The 18,078-nt window shown below is 35.5% G+C and overlaps 1 protein-coding gene and 4 long non-coding RNA genes across 5 annotated transcripts; 3 read left to right on the plus strand and 2 right to left on the minus strand.

The window, feature by feature from the left end:
* Window positions 1-958: 958 nt before the first annotated feature.
* Window positions 959-1,713, minus strand: LOC129750672 (uncharacterized). The gene is made up of 3 exons (XR_008738449.1): window positions 1,583-1,713; window positions 1,344-1,524; window positions 959-1,229 (listed from the first exon to the last, which is right to left on the minus strand). It is a non-coding gene; the product is annotated as an uncharacterized LOC129750672 (long non-coding RNA).
* Window positions 1,714-1,985: 272 nt separating this feature from the next.
* LOC129751302 (uncharacterized) lies at window positions 1,986-2,624 on the plus strand. Its single transcript, XR_008738670.1, has 3 exons — window positions 1,986-2,161; window positions 2,220-2,332; window positions 2,395-2,624. It is a non-coding gene; the product is annotated as an uncharacterized LOC129751302 (long non-coding RNA).
* Window positions 2,625-7,807: 5,183 nt separating this feature from the next.
* On the plus strand, window positions 7,808-10,015 carry LOC129758531 (uncharacterized). The gene is made up of 4 exons (XR_008740006.1): window positions 7,808-7,939; window positions 7,998-8,127; window positions 8,179-8,696; window positions 9,004-10,015. It is a non-coding gene; the product is annotated as an uncharacterized LOC129758531 (long non-coding RNA).
* A 1,377-nt stretch (window positions 10,016-11,392) lies between these two features.
* On the plus strand, window positions 11,393-13,609 carry LOC129756388 (uncharacterized). Its single transcript, XR_008739454.1, has 3 exons — window positions 11,393-12,495; window positions 12,560-12,826; window positions 12,884-13,609. It is a non-coding gene; the product is annotated as an uncharacterized LOC129756388 (long non-coding RNA).
* Window positions 13,610-14,943: 1,334 nt separating this feature from the next.
* Window positions 14,944-16,583, minus strand: LOC129755175 (MICOS complex subunit Mic27). Its single transcript, XM_055751538.1, has 3 exons — window positions 16,448-16,583; window positions 16,046-16,381; window positions 14,944-15,384 (listed from the first exon to the last, which is right to left on the minus strand). The coding sequence occupies exons 2-3, from the start codon at window positions 16,377-16,379 to the stop codon at window positions 15,017-15,019; spliced, it is 702 nt and encodes a 233-aa protein (XP_055607513.1). The 5' UTR covers window positions 16,380-16,381; window positions 16,448-16,583; the 3' UTR covers window positions 14,944-15,016.
* Window positions 16,584-18,078: the final 1,495 nt, after the last annotated feature.

The following is an 18,078-nucleotide window of genomic DNA, read 5'->3' on the forward strand; positions in this document are numbered from 1 at the left end:
ACAATCAAATTGTTTGTTTCTGTATATGAAAGGTATTAACCAAATCTTATACAAGAAATACGAAAGAATCACAACTTACAAAAACTTTTAATACCTTACCTAAATATCCCGTATTCATGAAGGCATCGTTGAATCGTAATTTACAGTGAGTGCAAAAAGCGCCTTTGAGTATGCAATTAATCCCTGAACAGTTACCAAAGAGCACAAAAGCAATATAGGTAGGACTCGAATGCTCGTAGCGCACAAATCTGAGAAATTGTTTGTTCAAAGGAATTACGTGCCTAAAATCTCTTTATGAAATCAAGTATTTTATCGGGTTTGGTATGGTTTGTCAGCATAACATCAAATACTTCGTTTCCAACGAATAATCCACGACTTTTCTCTTTTCATTAGTTATTAGTTAATATAAATTATGAGAAAATTTATGATTATTATATACGTCATACCTAAGCTTTCTGGATTTTTTAGAGCGCATTCAGGACAAGCTAACCCGGGCATTTTGAACCAAAAACCTGGCTATTATAAACTGTAAAAATGGGATTTTCGTGACACTAAAATGATAACACGGGTGTTCAGGTTAATAGCCAGAATAGAAGTGACTGAATTAATCTTAAGATTTAATTTATTTAATTATTTCATCCAAAGCTTCAGGTTTTTTTCAGAGAATGTCTCTTTATGATATTCAGTCTTTTCGATACACGCTGGGCCGTGTTAAACCATTAACGCTTGAAAAATAACCATAACGCTTGAAAAATAACCATAATCGAAGTTTTGTGGGTTAAGTCATTTTATGAGTTTTCTGCGAAAACTCATAAAATGGGATTTCAAAGAGAACTTCAATAATGGTTATTTTTCAAACGTAATACCAGATCTGAATAATGGTTGAAAAACAACCGTTTTTAAAAATGGGAACCTGATTCTTTCTTATCATAATTAGAAAAAAAAAAGATTTACGGAATGAATTTGATATTTTGAAATGTATTATAATACATAGTTTTTTATTGTTATTTAATTTGAACAAGTTGATATAGAATAACATTCATCAGTTCTTATGTTGTTCGATTTTCAGTAGGTGTTGATCCTCCGATTAGTACTATGGACATTTCCGAGAGTGTTTTTGGGTTGCCGGAAGAAGCTGTCTCTTTCTGTATGTAGATCATAAAATCGATTTCCAATTTTCTGTAGGTTCCTGGGTTCAAATCGATTTTTGGTTGAGCTGATTCATATTCCTGCGGAGAAGCATAAGTCGTTTTAGGTTATAAATAATCTATCCGCCTTCTCAATACATTTTCTAATTCCTAAAATTTCCTGCAGATGCCCAATAGTATTTAAAATAAACTCACCTTTTACGCTTCGAATAGCGCTTCAAACTTGAGTTCCAAATCCGGAACTTTTTTGTTCTTATCGGGTGGTCTTTTCGGTACATTTTTTCCGCTGCAGTTGATGACAAATTTTCTCAGCATGTTCCTCGACTCGATTGCTCCGCGTTCCTCCGCGCTCTAACAGCGATTGCCTAAAATGAAACTAGAGATGTGGATCGTAAAAATTATAATGAACACAATGCAAACAGAAAATAATTTACCTTTGAAACTGTGTTGCGAAATTTAAGGAATAAAAACGGAGCCCGATCCTTTGAGTCGCTGAAAAAAACAATGGCGGAACGAAAATTTTCGCTGCTTGTTATTGAAATTGTAACCATTTTTTTGGTTTTCGACCAAAACTTTGAATATGCTTGAATTTCAACAATTCATTCTGGTTGAAAAATAACAATTTTCGAAGTTTTCAGAGAAAAACCATAAAACGGTTAAATAAAACTCGAAAATGGTTATAAAAAAACGAGCGTGTAGGGCTTGATCAATCCCAATCAATGCGGATCATTGTTGAGAGAAAAATTCCGCGCGTAGGGTTGCGTTCAATGCCATAAATTCTGATTTTAGTTCTAAACGTGCATCAGCCCAGTCAGCTGATTGTACCGATTGCACGTATACAAATGCAATTATGAACATACCAATAACATCCTTTGCCTGTACAACAGTGATTGATCGTTTTAACGACTTTTTGTTTGTTGGTGTAGGTGATCAAAGTAGGCCTGAATTTTTTTAGTTTTCTCAACGGTCATTTTGCCGCCATACCGAAGAAGCCGGAGCCGGATTGAAAAATGGTAAGATGTCTAGAAATAAGTGTAATTAAAATGTTTACAATGTTTTTTCTTGTCACAGCTCGTCACGGATATGAAGGTGCTGGCGGTCTTTTCCAGATATGGGCCAGGAACGGTACCAAAGCGCTTCCGCCAACAGCGTTCTTCGCGGGAGTCTGGTTTTCATTGGAATAGGTAAGTTGAAAAATTTCAATAATTCGATTGATTGCTCAATTCGATTTCTTCCTTTTTTGCAGCCTTTGGTGTAATCATTCCACTTAGCCAGCTTTCCATGTAGGTGCTCCATTGATAGCTTCGAGCCCCAGATCACCAAAGCACTGGGCCGGGTGGAACTCCAGTACCCCAACTGAAGGACAAGGACGAGATGGTCTTCTGGTGCCGAACGGTTGCAGCGTCCAGATATTAAAAATTGTGCCTTTTAAAGTGTAATAGTGTTAAATTTTTTTTTCAAATAAAATGAAAATATGAAGGATAAAACATTTCATTGAAAATGAGAAATTTCCCTCAATGTGGTTTCTTCCTAATACGCACTCATACATATGCAATCATACTTCTTTAACACACACACATAAGCATTTATCTAACACACCAATACTATCAAACCGTAGCAGATGTCAACGAGAACTGTCATTCTGAATCGGGAATGTCATTTCTACTGTATCGGTTGGGCCATTTTCCACTAGAAAACAATGGGACGGCTAGTAGGTGGCTAGTAGAATTCCTACTAATCTTTCTAGTGGTCCTACTACTCTTTTCCGTCAAAGGGATTTACTGAAAGCGCTTACACGCTAAATCTGGTTATATCACTGGCAAAATCCGGGTATTGGATTTTAAAATTTTTAATTAAAAAACCGGGCAAAATCCGAGAAAATCTGATCAAAATCTAGGCTTTTCCCATGCAAGTTCAAGAGAAAAGTGAAAAATGAACACATGAAAAATGATTCATTATGATCAATTCAAATTTTAAACTTCCAAAAAATGTTTGCACATGTATTTCGATGAAAAAGCTCAAATAATTGTACACTATGTATAGAAAAATGTAGTTTTGGTTTGGATTCTGCTTAGATTTTGGATAAATCCGGGCATTTTTTATAAGGTTTTCCTTACTCTTTTGTTAGTTTTTTTCATTGTCCTCTTTTTAGCATTGCGGGATATGGTAACCCTAGTATAATATGAACTTCATAATGCCATATTTTCCCAAGCAACCAAAAGTCGCGTTTTTACTTAAAGATGGAACTCCGAAGTTCACATTTGGCTGAAAAAATGTTTTACGGGAACTTCAGGTGACTCTTATCGCGTAAAAGTTACTCAGGAACTTCCATCGCCCTTTGAAAGGTTAAACTATCGATAACGGAACTTCTAGGCGCTTTCAATGGAACTTCTTTCAAGAAGGTCGATAACGTTCGCGTAACATTCCAAAACGCACCATTATGATACTTGAAGGTGTTTTAAAGAACCTATATGGGAAATCTAAGCGACATGTCAAAAATGTTTTTCAAGAAGGTCGATAACGTTCGCGTAACATTCTAAGGCGCACCATTAAGATACCTGAAGGTGTTTTAAAGAACCTTTATGGGAATTCTAAGCGACATGTCAAAAATGTCTGTCAATTTTTTTGTCATGGTATTTGTTTTGTTTATATCTGTACTGATATTTACAAATGGAATTCAAGATTTTTTCGAATTTTTCTTATATATGTTAAATAAGATATTCGAATAAATTTTGATGATGCGAATTTTTGTTATGATTCATATTGTGTACTGAAAGTCCTTTGAACGAAATAAGGTACCTTCTATTGACCAACCCACTCAATCATCTCAAATGACATTAAGTTTAAATACTAATCATTACAGTGGCAATTAGCTATTGCTGGATTGGTCGAGAGGCTGGTGAATTTCATTGCAACCCAGAGAGCAGCGGTTCAATTCTCTAGGCGTGTAAGCAGCTTTTGTAATCAAAACAATATAATTAAAATCAATGAGATAGACCATGATAGACCGGCAACCTAGCAATCTGACATGTGGTTGTCAGAGCAATCTGTCAATCGGATTTTTTTTTCGGCGCGTAGAAGTTTCTTGACATTCTCTTAGAAGCTGAATAGCGTTCTCTACAGCCACCTAAACGAACTTGAAAGTAGCTTTAAGAACTTAAATTTTGGGCTGATTAGCATTCTCTTCAGACACAAACGAGAGCTGATTAAGCTTCTATGGAACCTTTTTAAGGGAATTCTGGTTGCTTGGGTTCAAAGCAATAGTAAACTCTCAACTTTTTTCAAGAAGAAGTTTTCCAAAATGTATGTTATGAGTATAATTGATCGCTAGAGTTCAAAACGGTATATTTTTCTTCTGAATGGATCGTGATCATTGGTTATCATGAAATTACTAAAATCTGCTAACTAATGTTTATCCTGCATCTATCTGTTAAAATGAACTAAAAATAATTTATTTAAATAAGAACTTTAAAATTGCTCCTCAAAGTATGCAAGTACTAGTAGACAAACTTTTAGAATTTTCTTTGTCTGATACTTACAAACAGTGAAATGAGAAATAATATGGCAAAAAATAGTCAACGGACCTTTTATCTTCGAATTTTACTAGATTTTTGCCAAGGGTCAGGGCACCATTAATGAAAGATCAAGTCTCCTTTAGTAAAGGATCAAGTCTAATTTTAAAATATCACAATATTTTTAGACACACGAAAATGCTTCTAGTTCATTTACGAGTTCATGTATCATTCAGACTTTTGGAGCATATAAACTTTAAATTACACGCTGTCAGAAAATGCAAAAGACGGCGAGTAAATTTCCCCATACAGATATAATAAAAATAAAAAAAAGGGGATCAAGTATACCCATTCTCCCTTACTTATGGCATCCCTACTATAATACCCTTAGGTCGAATTCACAGTGAGCGCGAAGCGAAGTGAGAAGCGAATTTCAAATTCGCGCGAAAAACCGCTTCTCATTGAAACACGTTGGAAAAAACTTCGACCGGCCACAGTGCAAGCGAATTTTCGTGCGAAGACCCGGCTGGATCGCGCGAATTCATCCTGTTCATCCGGACATACACTGAAAATATGCTCTCGGATATTTTTTATCGCAAATGATTATTTTTCAAAAAAATCTTTTTCAAAAGTTTATTTATTTAATTATCATTGCCGTTTCTGTGTTGGTAATGAAAAATGCACGGTTTTTTAGCGCGGATGTTCAAAAAAAACGCGGTTTCAGTTCAATTGAAACAAATTTTAACTGGCAATAAACGACCGGTGTCATGAAAGTCCCACAATATGTGTATAGTGTGAACGGGCTGAACGGATAGAAGTTGGAATTCGTTATCCGACGCCATCTTGAAATCCAATATGGCCCCTGCTTCCACTCATCTTTAAAATGCTGGAAGTGACTGAAAAGCACATGAAACTCCCACAATATGGGTATTGGATGAAAGTGCTCAATAAATAGAAGTCGAATTAGGCTGCCCGACGCAATTTTGAAATAAAAGATGGCGGTTTCCGCTTAATTCAAAATGCAATAAATAACTGAAAATCGTATGGTCCATTCACAATATAAGAAATGAGTAAAAGGGATCAAAAAGTAGATGAAAAATTACTGACAAAAATTTAACAAAAATTTTGAGAAAACTGCAAAAAAGCACTGAAATGAAAAAACAAAAATATGACAAGTGTTATAAAGCTAAAGTAATATTGACAAAAATATAACAAAACTGTGGGAAAATAAGAATAACTATAACTAAAATTTAAAAATATTACAAAAAAAATTATGACAAATGACAAAACTTTGAATAAAACACGTCAAATGTGGTAAAATAATTATGCCAAAAATATGACAAATATTACAAAATTAGAAAAAAAATATGAGAAAAAAATTCACAGAAATGGCAAAACTATGACAAATGAGAAAAAAAATTATGACAAAATTATAATCAAAATATAACAATAAAATGACCTGACAGAACTAATATAAGGACCAATATTTGACAATAAATTAACAAAAATGATAAAATAATAACAACAGATTTACAATAAAATTTAAAAAATCTGTCAAAAAATAAGGCAAATGGGCTAGAATATGACAAAGTTCTGAAAAAAATGACAAAAATTTGTCAAAAATGATGAAAATAATCTGGCAGAACTATGAAAAATTTGATAAAAATATAACAAAATACTTTCAAATATATGTAAGAAAAATGACAAAAAAATGACAAATCCGAACATATAATGATATCGCAAATACGACGAAAAAATGACACCATCTAGACAAATCTATGGGCTTGTGATATGTGTAACTCAGTTGGCAAGTTAGTTCCCTCCTAAGCTAATGTCCGTGAGTTCAAATACAAGAGTAATCATCGAATGCAGTTGTAATGGATAAGACTTTCAAAAATACGACGAATGAAAACATGACAAAATTATGACAAAAATTAAAATAAAATGAAAAAAATCTTACAGTACTATATAACAACCTTTGTCAACTGTTTGTCATAATTTTGTTTTTTTTTATCGTAGTTTTGTTACATTTTTATCATATTTTTTCATTGCTTTGTTACATATATTTTTATCACATTTGTAAGATTTTTGTCATAGTATCGCCAGATTTATGTTATTTCATTGCAAATTTTTTTTTATGTTTGAAATTTTGGATTAGTTGTTATATTTGTCATATTTTTATTTAAATTTTCATATTTTCCATAATGTTGTCGAATATTTGTAAAAGTTTTTATTTCGAGTTTTGGCATTATTGTTAATTTTTTGTTCTTATTTAGTCAATTTTATCAATTTTTGTCAGTTTTTTTTAAAATTCGGTCAAGGCTTTGCTACTTTAATGTAAAATTTATCATAGATTTGGTATTTTTTTCTCATATTGTTGTAATATTTTTGTCACCTTTGCCATATTTCTATCAAAGTTTTGTCAGCGTTTCGTAATTTTTGTTGTTATAATATTGTTAATTTTTTTTTTTCATTATTTTGTTATATTTCTGTCATAGGTTTGGTAGATTTTTTTTTTTGCGATTTTCAGTCATTTAAAATATTTTAAAGTTGAGCGGAAGCCGCAGTATTGGATTTTAAGATGGCGTTTCATACCGTCAGACTGCAAATTTCGACTTTTTACTAATTGATTTCTCTCACATTATATCCACATTATGCTTGTTTTATGCGATTTTCATTCATTTAAAGTATTTTGGGGTTAGGCTGAAGCCGCCATCTTGAATTTGGGTGTCAAAAATCTATTGTCCGACGTATTCATAAAGTCCAGGCACCGAGTATTCATGACCTTAAGATTCCCTTTTATAATTCCTGCGGTCATAGAACGCGCAAGGTTTTTTCCGCGGTTTTCCGGAATTAACGTAGTTTTTCGGAATTAACGCGGATTATTTTGTTTTTTGGCGCGGTACGTGTCTCCCGCATAATCGAAAACCGTACATCAAATGGTCAATATTATACTGCTATCATAATGTTAATCGTTCCTGTTCGTAGCTTCGCTTTATCGTGTGTCTTTACTTCAATGTATTTGAAGAGATTATACAAAATTATTTTTAAAAGATTCCATTAATGGTTGAAAAAAAAAACAGATGGTGTCCAGTGCAGTGCGTCTCAGCTACAGAAGATGTGTCTTTACTGAATAAGAATTTGCGTCAGCTTGTAAACAAAAAGCCGTTCCTCCGGTTCCTACACGGGAGACCCGAATTCCTCGACTTGCGTTGGACGTGGCTACATGGCACCGAATGCTCTGCCGGAAATACCAGCTCTTGGCAGTTGAATAAGTAGGTAAGTTGTGGATATTCATATTATTACGGTGCTAATTAATAGTTTGATTTTGTTTAAGGTTAGACAAAATGTTGCGATTAATGGACCGAAGGAAAAAACTCTTACCCAACGGAAGGCTCGCATCCCTCCTTAAACGCTACCGGAGAAAAAGAAAACAGCGCTCCCGGAGTTTCTTGGTTACGAAATCAGTAAGTTTTTAAAATTTATATGTGAATTGTGTTAATTGTACTTTTTTTTAGGTTAGCTTCCAATGTCGCTGGATCGGTGTTGCCGGAAGCAGTTGCATGCAGACATGCAGATGGCGCCAAGCCAATCTGAAGTTATAAGGGAGATGGTATGTCTTCACATCCGTCTTGCATGCTCGGCTCAAATACCGAAAGGCCGGAAGTTTCGCCACCAATGGGAGCAACGAGGGAAGATTTTAGCCATCATATTTTGCCGGATGTCTAGAAACGACTGAAACCACACTGATTACGTATGCTAACCAAGGCGGAAGGAGCCAGAGGAATTGTGAAGCGGCAAAGATAACAGCAGTCCAATATTACTCGACAGGTGCAAGCTCCAGTGGTATGTGCCAAATTTTACAGCGGTAAAAATTGTATAAGTTTTGCGTTGTTCATGTTTTTTTTTAATATTTGGTACAGCGTGCAGGCGCAACTAAAATTGAATAAAAGTTGACAAATTCGCAAACATCAAGTCGGCCTACGATTATTTGCGATTCAGCATGCGAGATATATGTAGCTGAAGTTAAAAGCATGTAAGTATCTTTTATTTCTTATGTAAATGTGTTCAGACGCTTAGGCTAGGAGTGCGTGAACTTCTTTTGAAAAAAAACACGCCCCAACGTTACTGTTCGATTTTTCATACTTGTTTTAAGTAATTAACAAATAAATTAATTTTATACTTTTATACAAATACCTTTTTTTTAAATCTCCAGATTGAAATATGAGTTTAGCATGCTCAAGGAACGCATCACTCTGATCATAGGGGCTTTGTTGCATCCCATTTCAAATCAAAACTTTCAGTTAATTTGTTGTTTTACGAGTTTTACTTTCTTCTTTCAGATATAAATAGTTGAATCCAACCCCATCGCCAAAACTGCAGGACACCAGTCAAAAAAAATGACTCCAACTTAAAAACGGAAAACGAACGTTTAACCACTGATCACAGTTTAACCGACTTTCAAAGATGAAATCCGAAACAATGAAAAAGAGCAATGTGCTACTCTGTTAAACTTCATCTGGCTCTGTGCTATATTTTTGAAATTAATATTTTAGGAAATCTAAACATATCTACCTATTGTTCTGACTGTTTCATTATCGATATCAATTCTATCTTACGAACTGATAAGAGGTAGTAAAAAGGGTACGCCAAAGCACTGGTTTGATCTATTCAGGATGTATAGAAATGCAACGCAAGGTGATACTACAATTGAGCTTCAAAATTTTAGTTTTATTAATAGTCTCTGGTACTATCACTCATAAGAATACAGACTATCAATTCTGGTTACCACACTTGTCAAAATATGACCAATCAAAAACCTGACAAACTAAATACTGAAAAGAATCAGTTAACAATACTGTATTATATTAAGATTGACAATGAGGCTCTTGTTAATGTATAAAAGAAGTGAAGTTTGATTTTTGTAGTACTCAGCAAGAATATCGAGCAAGGTCCTCTATAGATGGTTTTTTTTGGCCTGAGTTTTTCAAAATTACATAATATAGAAAATATTTGAAATAGAATTTAAAAGGCCAAAAACTCATTTCATTACTAATATACTGCAACGTTTATTATGATGGGCCGAAATGGGCTGAAATGATCGAGCCGTACTTTACTTTTCGGAAATGAATAACATGCTCTCATCTACAAACGATTTGATAAGTCCAGATCATAATGCAGATTCAAGTATGATATGCTTGTTTTTTCATAAGTACCTATTCGAGAATGCGATGGGTTAGCATTAATAGAAAGTCCATTGGTCTGTTTGTCAAAACACAGAGATTGTTGTTTAATAGCAATTACATTACATTATTGTACATTTACTAAATCAGAAGCATTTAAGAAGATTATATTAACAGAGAGCTCTAAAAAATAAGTATTATGTGAATAGTTGTAGTTTAATTGTTATATTTGTGTAATATTCATATCATGATCAGAATTAAAGCATAAAAAAATAACTTGTACATCACTTACTCTATAGTTATTCTATTGATTTTATTATTGATTGGTAGATGTTTTGGCTGAATATTATTTCAAATTTTACATTCTGATTATTTTTCAAACATATCAGATGGATACAGAAATTTCACCCTTAAAACATCGTTATGGAATGCGTGGAATTCAAGTTGTTCTTTTGATAGTTATATAAATTATTAAAATGTATCATTTTAAATAATATTGACTTGTGAACATCTAGTTCCAATAAATAATATGATCTATAGAAAATAATATCTCGAATCGTCTAGTATTTCTATTTTGAATTGTATATCGTATTATCTTTATCCGAGGATACATCGTATCGTTGAATTTTTCTTTAAAAAAAGATAAGCGGAAGATAACCAGAATGGTATCGTTCGGTTTGGAATCGATTAAAAAAAAGCAAAAAAATGAATCGTTATTTTACTTAACAACCCGTTCCCTGTATCGTTATTTGTGTCTAAACGATTCCATTTCACGGAAAAACGATTAGTATAATCGTTTTTGAATAATCCAAAACTATAAAGGGAATCGTTTGGGTGTCTTGGGAAGAAGATAATGGGGATCGTTCTTGTATGATACTGCTCCATGCGGGCTCTCGCTCACGGTTTTAATTCTGCAAATTAATTTGCAAAGATTTTTTCACGAGTGAATAATTTTTGCAAAACACCGAAGGTTTTTTCAGTGTTGAACCGCTTCGCAATTCGCGTACACTGTGGCCGGCCTTCAAAAAAGAACTTGCGAAATTCATCCGGTGAATGAATATTTCGCTTCGCAGTTCGCTTCGCGCTCACTGTGTTTGTACACTGATAAATCATTTCACACATTTTGCAAAATAGTTTCACACATTATCTGCAAATATATGGAGCTGTCAAACTCGAGTGTGCACGCTCATTTCCATTTAACCATTTACGCTTCAAAAATAACCATTTTTAAGCCTTCGTTTGAAAACTGCCAATATGGTTATTTTTCAATAATTTTTCTAGTTTCAAATTCAACCATATTAGTAGTTCTCGAGTGATAACCAGAAAATGGTTGAAAAACTTGATGTTTAATCGCCATTTTGAAAGTATTTGCTGGTGCAGCCGAACGCGTTCTTTAATTAATTAATTTTTTTTTTAAATTAATATATCTCGCGTGAGCTTTCATTACGTCGAATGAAACAGAAACACCGAACCGAGAAAAACGCTTCTGAAATTTGAAGAGTGTTTTTTAAATCCTATTTTTATTCCTTCGCCGATAACCCTTCAAAAAATACGCAATATTCATGGAAACTAATTGTGTCAGATATTCCACATTATGAATTTAATTTTTTGCAATTTTTAGAGCTATTTTTCAATCATATAGGAACATACGACATATTCAAACCTAAATCGTTCATACGTCTGAACACATTCGTCGTTTGGAGGGGAAATTTGTTTCATTCGTCTCTTCTCTTTCGTCCTTTGATTCGTTCAACTTGCACATACGTCCAAATGTTTCTCATGTAAATACTATGGAAAATTTTCAATTTTCTCGGCGTAGTGGCTGTTTAATAAGTGGTGTAGCGGTAAATTGGTGAGTAAATGCATAATTAAATGTGTGAATCGGGTGCGACATCGATCAAACCAACTCGCTGCTGCTGATCATGCTTTCTGTTGCCGATCAGCTGGAGGGGAAATTTGTCTCATTCGTCCTTTGATTCTTTGAACTTGCACTTACGCCCAAATGTTTCTGAGGCAATTACCGGTAAGTTTTCAATTTTTTTGACATAGTGAATGTTAACTTAGTGAGTTATCGAGTGTAGCGGTAAATTTATTGAATGCGTAATAAAAGTGTGAATCGGGTGATTGTGTGACTAACAGCAGCAGGCTGCTGCCGATCAGTTGTTGGGTTTGCTGCTACTGCTGCTGTACGGTTTCTTTTCCTTGCTGCATTATTGTACAGCGTTCGAAAGCCTTGAGTATCGATTTAAGAATGCCTGAAAACAAGAATCTGAAATAATATTGCCAGGTTGATATTCTGATTACCTCTACCTGTATACACTGTTTGCTCATGGAATCCATAGCGAATGTGCTAGGTTTTTCTTCCTCTGCACATTCGCCGTTTGGAAGAAGGGACGTAAGCAACATTGAAATGGGCAAGCAAGGTTTTGTTTCATTCGTCATTTTGAAAGTCTTAAATTTTATACATTAAAAGGGTTTAAATTGATTGTTTTATCAATCATATAGGTAGATAATGTTATAATGAAGCCTTTTTAGTGAATATCTCAGTTTTTCAAATTTTGTTTCATTCGACGTAATGAAAGCTCACGCGAGATATGTTTTCGAGTATATCTGTCTTTGAAAATCGAATAAGCATGAAGGAGTTTCTAAAAGGTAATGAAAAAAATCCTTAATTTATTTTAAACGTGATGACTAACAAAAATATAATTAATTTCAGTGCGCCAAGTGAGAGCTCCGCTTCCAGTTCGCGATAAATACGGGAAAAGATCTGCCGGTTCATCGTCGAAGTCACTTCAATATTGTAATGAAGAAGCCTAGAATGACGCTCCCGGTTGTGGTTCCGGCTAAAGAGTATCGAGAATATTCATCCGGATGTGGCATCTTTTCATTCGTACATAATGAAAACCCGAATGATGGCGGAGAAGACCCGGATGAAGAAGCTACACCCAAACACGGTCGAGTAGAAAATCCGGTTTGGGAAAAGGTTGGTAAATAAATTTAAATTTTGAGTTGTAATTTAAAATCTTCAATTCACTTTTAGCACATTCAAACTTGCCTTCACATTTCATCGGAATCTCGCACATAGGCGATAATATTCAAGACAAATGGTTCATAGTATCGCGGCTGTTTCTTCTGACGCGTTCCGGGTTGGGAACAAAAGTGCCTGATTTTTATGGTGAGTTTTTGCTGATCAAAGCAGTCGAAAATCTGCCTCGGACAGATCCGGAAAGCTGTGAGGGGCTAGTTTTCATCGAGGATGCTGTTAGTGGGAACCGGTGAGGAGGCAGAAAAGCCAGCAATTGAGCTAAACACGGTGCTAGCATAGCTAAGAAATGGTTCAGGCCAAGTCAACTGGACAGTCTCAGATGGTAAAAGAAGCTGCAGTCAGATCGGATTAAAGATGTTCCCGAAAAAATTGTCGAAAACCATAAACGCGAAACTTAAAATTTTCCTGTAGGTGTGGCGGCAGCTTTAAAGGAAAATCACGAAAATCACAGATTAAAATCACCAAACTATGTGCAATTTCCCCATCAGCCCAACCTCCAAAAATTTAATTTAATTAAAATAAGAAGCAATTTCTTCAATACTTCTAAAATCTCTTTTCTTTTCATTTGAAAATCCCAAACATTAAACACAAGAAAAAATAACCCTATATGACGCTTTAATTCCACATAGCGCTGAGGTTGAAAAATAACCATTTTTCAACTTCTCCGAAGAAATTTCATTCGGTTGAAAAATAACCATATTCGAACTTCTCCCCGAAAAGTCATTTTATGAGTTCTCATGGAGAACTCATAAAATGGCATTTCCCGGGAAAAGGTCAAAAATGGTTATTTTTGAATCGTAAATGGTTTAATAATTTCTAGCGTGTGGTTTTCACACACCATGCAAGTTTGAAATTTACACATTATACGAATTCACAGATTAAGGAAAAAGTGTGTGAAATCACAAACAGTCATGCGCGAGCCAAGCAGCAATCATCCCTAAAGTCGCTTCAAGTCATGAAAGAACAATGGCAAGTAAACCCGCACAGCACCTGAAATTTTGAAAATAAATCGACTAATGCATGACTTTCTCTTTCAGATCCGGCCTGGTATCGCCGGCTTGTTCTGGCTGGTAGAAAAAGCTCATGGAATTGCTCCCCCCGCAGCACTTAAATTAAATAATTACTGAAAATGTGCGAGAATTAATAAAACAAAAAATTGGATTTCAAATCATGATGTTTCAATATCCAAATGAATGAAAATAAGTTTAACTATCACCTCCCGTTTACCTAAATTGAACTGTTTTGTGATATTCACACATTTTCCTGTTTTAAACGCTTTTTGCATAATGTGTGAAACGCACACATTTCGTTTCCTTAAGCGGTATTTCCCATTAGTGTGCAGCGGTACCTTCACACATTTAATGTGTTGGTCTACTTATTTCCAAAATGTGTGAAATTTGACACACTAAAGTGTGAAATGATTTGTCAGTGTACCCTTATTCACAGAGCTGTGCGCCCGGATGATATGCAATACAGATTTCTACTGTTGACGGAGAATTTATCCTGGAAATGCAAAACCAAAAAAAAAATATTTTTAATGACCCTTATTCTGCGCCGCGCATGACGTGACGATAGTTGCATTCGTGGCATGTTATATTATTTTGGTCAGTTTTGTTGCATGCGTAAAGGCGTTATGGAATGGAAAATTTTCGATTTCGTTAAACTTAGCCAATTGTAAAACAAAAATCGTTTTTTTCGTAGAACCCAGTTATAAGTTAGTTGACGAAATTCCGCTCAATCCAGAGTAGCATTTTTATGCTGATTAGCAATTATGACTTTGCTTTCATTGTCGTTTAATCATTATTAAGGATTAAACTCTTGTAATTATCATAAAAAAATGGTACTTTGGGATCAAGCAGGAATTTTGCTTGCTCAGTTCTTAAAAAATTTGCGAAAAAATTCGCTTATTCATCATGAACGAATTTGCAGAGAAGTTCAATAAAAATAAACTAATTAGTTAAGATTATTTTGCAGTACAATTTTACCAGGAATCCTACCAAGAAGATAAGATCTTCTAAAAACCAAAGAAATAATAACCATTGAAAAACAGCATATGATTCAACTAAACTTTATAATTTAATGCTCGAAAAAGATGCAACACGCTGCTCAAGACGCAAATCACAAAAATTATTTTTTATCCGGAAACACAGCATCGTAAGCCGACTTCGCCAGGCCCGATACGCTGTCCTTCAGCTCACCCAAACTGGTCGGAATAGTGGGCAGTTCCAGCTGTTTGTCGCCCGGTTTGACGCCGTACACAAAGTTGTAACCGATGTTGGCGTACTTTTTGCCCTCGACTAGACCCTGCTGGGCGTACTTTTCCGCCTCCTCCGGGTAACAAACGGAAGCCACTCCTCCGGCACCAATCGACATGTAGATCAGACGCCGGAAGAAACCTCCTCGCAGTCCGAAAATCAAACCGGCCAAACCACCGACAGCAATGGCACCAACCCGGGGCAAGGTGTTGTCCTCCTCATTCAGGTAATCACGGATAACTAAAAATAGAAGAAAATGAAATAATTTTATGAAAAATACGCAAAATTCGAAATTGAAATTGAAAATACTGATAAATCTACATAAGATATATTTGAAGGCAAATTTAACAACAATTATTTTCGTTTTCTTGTCTGCATCGGAAATAGAATCAGAACACTTACCTTAAAATACGAAATACCAAACAGGGGTTTTGATATCAAAGTCTTAAATGACTTCAATTTGATGTTGGTTTCGTTTTCTTATTTTGAAACTTCAGTGCTTCGTATGAATTTTGAGTGCAGTTTAATACATTCGTTTTCAACAAATTCTGTTGATTCTCATTTAACATTTTAAACAAGTTTTTAAAAGAAATGAAATAGAAATAAATATATGTTAAAAATATATGCATAAAAAATAGGTTGAAAACAACTTCGATGCAGGAATTCTAACAAAAGAAGTAAGATCGTTGCATCTTGAATTGAATAGCTTAGAATCGGATTTGGTACCACTCTGAAATGTTCCAAAACTACTAAAAGTTACTAATTGAATGTAAAGCAGTAGAATCATCGATAGAAAGATCCTATATCAGATATCCAGTTGATAAACTTCATTGCTTGCGCTATGAGAATGTAAACCATTGAAAAATAACAAAAATCATATAAATCCAACCGAGAAACTTACATTTACTGTGCTCCTTGCCGGTATCGATCCAAACGGCGACTTGCTTTTTCTGGTCTACTAGCAGCTGGGAGGCATCGCTCAGCTGGACTCGCACCATCCGGATACCATCCTCGATGGCCTGTTCCGCGCCGGAAACCTTAGGCGGATGTTTCTTGTGCTCACATTCGCAGTCGATTTTCTGATTGAGCGGCTTGTAAAGTGGTAGCTCCGAGGGTCGGCAGATCAACGCTTTCGATTTGGCGTCATCTTTTTTAGTGGCAACGTCTTCGGCTTTCACCACGGTGGCAGCTCCCAAGAGGACGGGAACCGATCCGGTGCACACCTTCCGCAACATTGCTATTACGGCAACAAAGAGTTAAGGTTCTAATGATTACATCTACAACAAAACGTTTCGCTTTTTACCTGTTTTTCAGCGGAATTATGTAATTTGGAACACAGGATTCGAAATTTGATCAGCCAATTTTTTATTTTTGTTATGACAGCAAAATATCTGAACTTGACATTGCTTTGATGGAATGACCCGATAGGAAATACACCCTACTATTCACCATACTTAGTCGGCTCGCGAAGGGTGCGTCGGCCGATTTTCGATCATACTAATCGGCCTATTGTTGCAACGTCGCTTATGGGAGTTTTTGCTGGGCATCAGCCGATTAGTAAGCCGATTTCGTAGGCCTATCAAATAGGGTGATGAGTAGCATGATTGTGTAGGAACCGACTTAATCGCCTGATTAGTAGGGCGATAAAGTTGATGAGATTTTCGACGTTCAGCTATTTAATAGGGATATCAAACGAGCTATTCAGTATTAACCACCCGACTCAATCCGACTAAATTGCAGAATTGATTGGCCTCAAAAATCGATTGTTTTTCCTACCACCCTACCCAATCGTACTAAATAGCCAGATTGATTGACAGCAAAAATAGATTTTTCTTTGTACCACCCAACTCAATCCGACTAAATAGCAGAATTGATTGACCACAAAAATCGATTGTTTTTCTACCACCCTACCAAATCGTACTAAATAGCCGGATTGATTGACCGTTAAAATTGATTTTTCTCCCTACCACCCTACGCAATCCGACTAAATAGCTGAATTGATTGACCGCCAACATCGATTTTTCTCCTACCACCCTACCCAATCGTACTTAATAGCCGGATTGATTGACCTCAAAAATTGATTTTTCTTCCTACCACCCAACTCAATCCGTCTAAATAGCCGGATTGATTGACCGCAAAAGTACCATCCGACTAAATAGGGCGATTTATGTAAATGGTTCATTTTCCTATCTCGGAGCAAGTCCAGTTAAGGTATTTTTATTTTTCTGTAGTAAAAATGTAGGTGGTTGGCGAAGTAAAACTCCAACGATCTACCAAGGCTTCCGTAAACTTCTGACTCAACAGCAGCTCGCACCTGAAGGTGGAAATCCGTTCCAGCTCCTCCATCCAACTGGTACAAACGAATTTCGAGAGCTGAATGTTTTTCTATTGAAATAAAAGAAAAACAATCAAACTATTTTCCAAAATAAATTTTTTATTCCATCAACTCACCTCTGGCACCTCATCCAGAAACTGGCCCACGGTGAGGGCGTCATCAGCGATGCCTTCATCGGAATCAAGAACACCTTCGATTACGGCTTCAGGCATGCCCGGCAAACGTCCGGGAACTTGGTCAGGTTGACGTCGTCATGACGCAACCGATAGAAACCCGCTCGCCACTCGAACAAACTGCTGATGAGCACTGACGAACCGTGGGCCAAGCTTTCCCTTCGATGAACTCCATCACACAACACATGTCAAAAACTAATTCAGTTATGACCATTCCATACTAAATAGGCTTAAAGTTTGCCAACTAAATAGAGTCCTACGAAAACTAAATTGACCGATCCACCCCGATTACGTCGATCAACTTATTGTGCTACCAAATCACGCGTAATTGTGTGAGCTTACTCATCAGCCGATTTAGTATGGCACCTATTTCATATTCAAGCGTAGCCCGATTAATCGGCATACTAAATAGGGTCATTGATTTAG

Source organism: Uranotaenia lowii, chromosome 3, assembly GCF_029784155.1.
Source record: "Uranotaenia lowii strain MFRU-FL chromosome 3, ASM2978415v1, whole genome shotgun sequence".
Lineage (NCBI taxonomy): Eukaryota > Metazoa > Arthropoda > Insecta > Diptera > Culicidae > Uranotaenia > Uranotaenia lowii.

What these genes read in the sequence shown, in the direction of transcription:
- LOC129755175 (XM_055751538.1), bottom strand. Translation starts at nt 16,379, where the DNA reads ATGTTGCGGAAGGTGTGCACCGGATCGGTTCCCGTCCTCTTGGGAGCT. An exon ending in CGGCAAGGAGCACAGTAAAT is followed by an intron (nt 15,385 to 16,045) that starts GTAAGTTTCTCG and finishes TTCTATTTTTAG; the next exon opens with TTATCCGTGATTACCTGAAT.